Raw genomic sequence first — 6,942 nt, forward strand, 5'->3', positions numbered from 1 at the left:
TAGTGTAGGGCAGCGTTGTGAGAATTCCATCGGCATCGAAAGCAAGTTTTTTAACTTGCCTAGATAGCCGAGCGGCCTAACGCGCTGTTCCTATACTGCTAGGAGACAGATTCCGTAGGTCGAGAGTTCAACCCCGGGCTGGGGCGGAAGTGAGTATCCTTGTAAAAGTGAGTTTCTCTGTGCTTTCTATATTAATATTCCTTCACTTAGGGCAGTTATATTAGTTTAAGAGTTGTTGTAATTTGTGCTTTATAAATAGAATTAATTTCATCACAACATGTATTGGTAACAATCCTCTAAAAACTAATGTCAAAATAACTGTATCTCACTTCCATTCTCAATGACCGTGTAGTGTAGGGCAGCGTTGTGAGAATTCCATCGGCATCGAAAGCAAGTTTTTTAACTTGCCTAGATAGCCGAGCGGTCTAACGTGCTGTTCCTATACTGCTAGGAGACAGATTCCGTAGGTCGCGAGTTCAACCCCGGGCTGGGGCGGAAGTGAGTATCCTTGTAAAAGTGAATTTCTCTGTGCTTTCTATATTAATATTCCTTCACTTAGGGCAGTTATATTAGTTTAAGAGTTGTTGTAATTTGTGCTTTATAAATAGAATTAATTTCATCACAACATGTATTGGTAACAATCCTCTAAAAACTAATGTCAAAATAACTGTATCTCACTTCCATTCTCAATGACCGTGTAGTGTAGGGCAGCGTTGTGAGAATTCCATCGGCATCGAAAGCAAGTTTTTTAACTTGCCTAGATAGCCGAGCGGCCTAACGCGCTGTTCCTATACTGCTAGGAGACAGATTCCGTAGGTCGAGAGTTCAACCCCGGGCTGGGGCGGAAGTGAGTATCCTTGTAAAAGTGAATTTCTCTGTGCTTTCTATATTAATATTCCTTCACTTAGGGCAGTTATATTAGTTTAAGAGTTGTTGTAATTTGTGCTTTATAAATAGAATTAATTTCATCACAACATGTATTGGTAACAATCCTCTAAAAACTAATGTCAAAATAACTGTATCTCACTTCCATTCTCAATGACCGTGTAGTGTAGGGCAGCGTTGTGAGAATTCCATCGGCATCGAAAGCAAGTTTTTTAACTTGCCTAGATAGCCGAGCGGCCTAACGCGCTGTTCCTATACTGCTAGGAGACAGATTCCGTAGGTCGAGAGTTCAACCCCGGGCTGGGGCGGAAGTGAGTATCCTTGTAAAAGTGAATTTCTCTGTGCTTTCTATATATATATATATATATATATATATATATATATATATATATATATATATATATATATATATATATATATATATATAAATAAATATATATATATATATATATCATTCTAAAGATAAACATGCAAATAGATTTTTATGTTTCTTTGCGTATTGTGGTTTGTTTTTGTGCGTTACCTAAAGCATTTTTTTTCAAAGAGGAGGTCCCTAATTATTATTACAGCTCACCTGAACAGATAAACTTTGTATTCAGTAGTATGATGTATACAACAATATATAAGGTGCTATCAAATAAAGGTGAAAATAGGCACTTAATGAAACAAAAGTGTATGAAAATGTATCACGTACTTCTTTATAATTTGATGTATAATCATGTGAAGCAGAATTTATACCAGAACCTACATGAGAAGAAGAAAACACTTGATGCGGTCTTTTATTATTCAACCGACATTAAGATAATATTATATCGACGAAATAGAGTCATATCGTCAAGTTTTAGTGAGGAATTTTGTCTATATAGTCGGTAAACTTTCATTTATATGTCCATTCGATATATCCCAGTGAACTTGAAATCAATGGCACTAGTGTCTTTCACATGTTTCATACCTGGATGGTGATCATAGGGGTCATACGCATATGTAGGATTGATTGATCCAGTGATTGTTTGTTGCTTGACGTATCATTCAAGAATGTTTCACTCATATAGAATCGCTAACATGTATCAATGAAGGTCTTCAAATTTAGACCTTTGCAGGTTGAAATTGAAAATTGGGCAGTGAGGTATCATCATCGAGCCAGCACCTGCCATGAAATGGGACCTCAGTTTTCCAGGGCCTCTCCGAAGAACCTCAACATTCTGTTCAAAAAGCCGAGCACCTGGTGAAGAAACAGTCCCTACCTTTTGTATCCGCTTAGGTAAATTGCGGCCGAGATTTGAACCCAGGACCTTCTGATTTTAACTCTATGACAAACGAGATCAACTTTGCCATTGTCAGTTCTTCTTATTTACGTAGAAATATCCCGCTATCATCTGATCTGGTGTTTACATTTCCTAACTTATTTAGAAATTGCTTTGTGTACGATAAGCTTTTTGAAAGAGGTAGGCTACGGACAGATAAGTTAATGTTACAGGGAATTCAACGACCTCGTTTAAAGTCAACATTTTGTAAATTCTGTGGTCGTTTTAATGACCCTGTAAGCAAATATAACCTACCAATAAATATTTTTAAAATATTTATTATTTATCTACGATATCTGTAGCAAGTTTTGGACTGAAGTATTTTAAAAGTGTAGAAAGAGTGAGAAAAAATCACAATAAAATTTACTTGACCAGACGAGCGTTAGAATTTTGAGCATTATGTTTACCTGGTAATTCGATTCTTTATTTTTGGCACTTGTCGATAATGCGCAATTAAACGAAGATTTAATTGAATAGAATCGTTATTGTTCGGCATTAAATTCCAAACTTTGATATTGCGTAAAAATGTCTAAAATAGAACTGAATTGTGTCTAATAATAGCCTGCTATTTTAATATAAATGGGTGTCTTCAACATAAATAGCGAGGAACATATGTGTTTACTTTTCCTTAGAACCATATTACAGACAAGGGTTATTTAATTTTTTTGATTAATCAAGAAAAAGAAAATTAACTTAAACTCAATATTTCAAAAGAAGGTACCTTTTTGCTTCACTGTGCCCTAAAAATAAAATGTTTTCAAAAAGTTTTGAAACTGTCTCAAATATTAGTTGCGTTCATGGCTTTGATTGATAAAGAAAGTATTTAGCATAAAGGTGTCATTCTGGGAATATGACGTCATTAATTTAATGCATTTCTTTATTTTAAGGAAAGTCAAAATGATCCATTTCAAGAGTAATTTCCCTTCAGAAAATAGTGTTCCCAGTTGTCTCCCAAATGAAAGTCATATATGGTTTCTTTTTTTTTTAAATAATAATAAGTATCACACTTACCAAAATTAAAAAGATCTATCTATCAATTTTGTTTCTTTATATAAAGATAGGACTGTTAATTACTTGTACACAATATAAATCAATAGCGGTTTATATAGAAATCTTAATTTTACACAAATAACCAATCGCGGTTTATTTCAGGCTCGGAATTGAGTAGCAAACACAGTTTAAAATCAATTTAACTATAGAAACGTGGGGCTATTTAAGTTCAAAATTGGTGAAAATTTGAATTTAATTGAACGTAAATAACAAATATTATCTAAATCTACACCTAATCTTGTATATTAATTTTTTAGCCCAGATACTTCATATTTAGCTTTAATTTTTAAATATAATTTGTAAAATTCATTTAAAGATCACATATATCAAAATCTATATAGTCGATACCTGTGGACAATATTTTCTGACAGAAAATTCCATTGAAAATTGGTATCTTTCTCAACTTCTCTAGAAAATAAAGGAAAATATGAATGTTCATCACAATTAGCATTTAGAAATGTATGTGAGGAAAATGATCTGCATGATTTTTCCGCATGGAATTTTAATGATTCAGAAAGCATGAGTTTTCTAATTTTACATCAATTTCATTTTTTAAGAAAATCACAAGGAAATATTTGTATTGAAACCGTTCCTTGTTTTAAGTATAAACTACATCAACTTAAAATTCAAATGATTGGCAGACGATAGAAAAAAGGAGATTGGATTGACCAATCCAAATCCTCTTTCGTGAAATATTAAAAAAGAGACTAGATTATTTTAGATGGCAAAATCCTTTTATTAATAACAAAGCTAAAAGATGTATGCAATTTTAAAAACTTTATATCCTAATATATGAGGTATGTTTGCCTATCTATCTCTTGTTGTCCTACCGTCTTTTTCTTTATTTCTGAATGTTTTTAATTTAGAAACTACAATCTTGAAAAAAAATCGATTAAACCAAATCGTTTGCTTCAGTGATTTTGCACGAACACCGTATATTTTTTTTTATTGTATGTTATTATCCATCCCCTTTAAATATTCAACACACAAAATGAGATGTTTTTCTACGTACAGGTATATCCATACACAACCCTGTTCGTCTTATTTAATCCAGAGTTTGTAACCCTCAAAGTGAAGTAAAAGTCTGCGATTGAAGCCCTCTAGTTAATGTTAACATCTTTTAAATAGTTAAAATTCTCAAATGGTAGTGAAAACAAAATGCATGTAATTTGGAAACTGCATATCATAATGTTTATGAGAAAGCTCCTTAGGAATGCATATCGCATTCTCAGTTAGGGCTGTCCAGAACAGCAAGGGAAACATTTATAGGCTGGGGAGCACATGGACCAAGGATCATTTAAAGGTATTTTAATCAAAACATAAACGAATTAGCAAATGATGCAGAAAAAGAAACAAAGATGTCTTCTAAAAAAAAATTTCAATGAATTATATCTGCATTCTGTTTTCTCTAATTTTGAAGACTCCTTCTGGTGAGATCGTATAAACCGAGGTTACATTCGCAGGTGCTGGAACAAAAAGGATCCCTCCCTGCTCAATGGTCCTGAGTGCCGAGGACAAAATATGCAGCTTTCCACCGGCAAGAATTGGTGTTTCCATGAGAGTGAAAAATTCTCGAGAGGGACGTTAAACAACATACAATCAATTAATTAATCCCAATTTGAACCTGCAGGCTTTAATTACGTTCATATATAAACGTAAATTCCTCTCTTTTGGTCGCCCGCGTGGCGCAGTGGTTAGAGCGTCTGTTTTAGAGTCGCTAAGTAGGAAGTTTATCCTTAAGCAGCGGGTGCGAATCCCATTGTGGAGACCGGACTTTTGGATAAGAGAATTTTGTTTTATACTCGACACACGGGGCCATTGAGTACGGAGAAATCTTTTTCGTACCAGCACTTATTGCGACATGGGGTTTATACGGACTCATCCGAATGACCGGTCTACACGTTCCACATTGGGATTCGAACCTTCGACGTAAGGATTAACTCCTTACTTTGCTACTTTAGAGCAGACATTCTAACCACTGCGCCACGCGTGCGAACATGACGACTTTGATAAAAGACATATCCAAATTTTAAAACATGCGAAATTATTTTAATCACATTAATAACTATTTTTACACATAGCTATCACGTGTTTTATAATCGTTTTTATAAGTGAATCAAATTTAACACAAAAACTAAATCAACATCAAAGCAATATGAGCTGCTTTCATGTCAAAATTTTCTGATGCGAAATTCACATTAACTATTTCACGGACATAAAAAAGAGCATTAATATTTATAAACTTCTGCTGTTCATATTTGTAAAATTATATTTACAAGTGAAAATATTACACTGTTGTCCTGAACAATTTTGTTTTCTTAAATGATACTGTATATATATTTGATTGTACAGACGATTTGAAACAATGTAAAATACTAGTACTTAATTTACGTCTAATTGATCATAAAGGTATAAATTACTTAAAAATGTATCATAATAACATATTCTAATAGAGCAAACTTTAATTCTCAACATATTTTAAGGATGATGTCTTTTAGCTTTAGATTTTGTTTTCAGTGATATTCCTCCCTGGTTCATCTTCCGTTTGTTGATAAGTCTTCGTGTTATCTTCATTATGTTCATTTCTGATAAAGAAGACAAAGCTTCTTATAACAGCAACAAGCATGAATACAATACCAAAGCCGACAAGTATTAATGAGTATGGAAATCCGAGAGCGCTGTCTTTCCCCTGTGATGCTTTTCTGGAAGCGTTCGTGGCGATAAATCGAAGCAAGACAGCGAACTCAGATGTAACTATGAATGAAAACAATTTTTAAAAACAATTATGTTTTAAGCATACCATAATTAGGATTGATTTCAACATTTTGATCGTGAAGATTACACCACATATTTTTGGTTTTCTTTATTTGATAGATTGATGTTCTATGGCTATTTACTGATATCAATCACATCAGCATAAAATTCTAAAAGCTGTTACCGGCCACAAGTAGTAAAATTCCCCCAATCACAAACATGGATGGAATCGACACTTTTCTTTTGGTATTCCAAAAAAGGATCAACCATCCGACTCCCCCAAGCACGATAGCAAGGAGACTTTCTATCTGCACATCTATCATTGCTGAAAAAAATATAGTTATTTTAAAAACCGTTTTGTTAGAGTTTCTTGTCCAGGACATCCATAGTATTTCACATATACCGGGTATACATGTATGTACTCCCTCCATGAGACATTATTTAGAATACTTTTTTTTAGATATCGGAGATTAATCAAATAACTATGAACAAAGCTTTTTAAAAATGAGAGAGAGAGAGAGAGAGGGGGGAAAGAGATTCACAGAGCTGAAGCTGCCCTTTGGTTTCATTCTTCTCATCCAGATCTACGTAAGAGCTTGTTGAACATTTATCGTATACACACATCCTGGCGTAAAAGATGCTCATTTTGATACTCTAAAACATTGCATAATATAAATTCCCATATTTATATCCTAAAAATTCATGACTATTTCCTTTTATTGACTCTCAATAAAGGAGTTTTTTTCGTTTATTGAATTTTCAATGAATCAAATATAACATATAAGCATATAATCTATAAAAAAAAGGTGACAGTTACCTCCTCATTTATGAATCCAGGTAGGGCCATGGCAACGACGAATAAAATCCAACCAAAGGCTGACGATAGCAATTCCACATAAAATTTCATCCTTGTTCTCTCTTAAAATATCTAAATAAACGTAAGACTATA

At 33.5% G+C, this 6,942-nt stretch overlaps 1 protein-coding gene across 1 annotated transcript; it reads right to left on the reverse strand.

Annotated features, from left to right (window-relative positions):
• Nucleotides 1-5,739: 5,739 nt before the first annotated feature.
• On the reverse strand, nucleotides 5,740-6,643 carry LOC134277302 (uncharacterized). Its single transcript, XM_062759622.1, has 3 exons — nucleotides 6,536-6,643; nucleotides 6,178-6,318; nucleotides 5,740-5,993 (listed from the first exon to the last, which is right to left on the reverse strand). The coding sequence occupies exons 1-3, from the start codon at nucleotides 6,636-6,638 to the stop codon at nucleotides 5,740-5,742; spliced, it is 498 nt and encodes a 165-aa protein (XP_062615606.1). The 5' UTR covers nucleotides 6,639-6,643.
• Nucleotides 6,644-6,942: the final 299 nt, after the last annotated feature.

Source organism: Saccostrea cucullata, unplaced genomic scaffold (assembly GCF_032062105.1).
Source record: "Saccostrea cucullata isolate Sc308-1 unplaced genomic scaffold, CSIRO_AGI_Scuc_v1 ctg6635, whole genome shotgun sequence".
NCBI classification, from domain to species: Eukaryota; Metazoa; Mollusca; class Bivalvia; order Ostreida; family Ostreidae; genus Saccostrea; species Saccostrea cuccullata.

Excerpts from the sequence above, each read along its gene's own strand:
- LOC134277302 (XM_062759622.1), bottom strand. The coding sequence starts at position 6,638 with ATGAGCATCTTTTACGCCAGGATGTGTGTATACGATAAATGTTCAACA. Across the intron at positions 6,319-6,535 it reads CAAAGGGCAGCTTCAGCTCT|CAATGATAGATGTGCAGATA; the intron begins GTGAATCTCTTT and ends TATTTTTTTCAG. Across the intron at positions 5,994-6,177 it reads AATTTTACTACTTGTGGCCG|TTACATCTGAGTTCGCTGTC; the intron begins GTAACAGCTTTT and ends TTTCATTCATAG.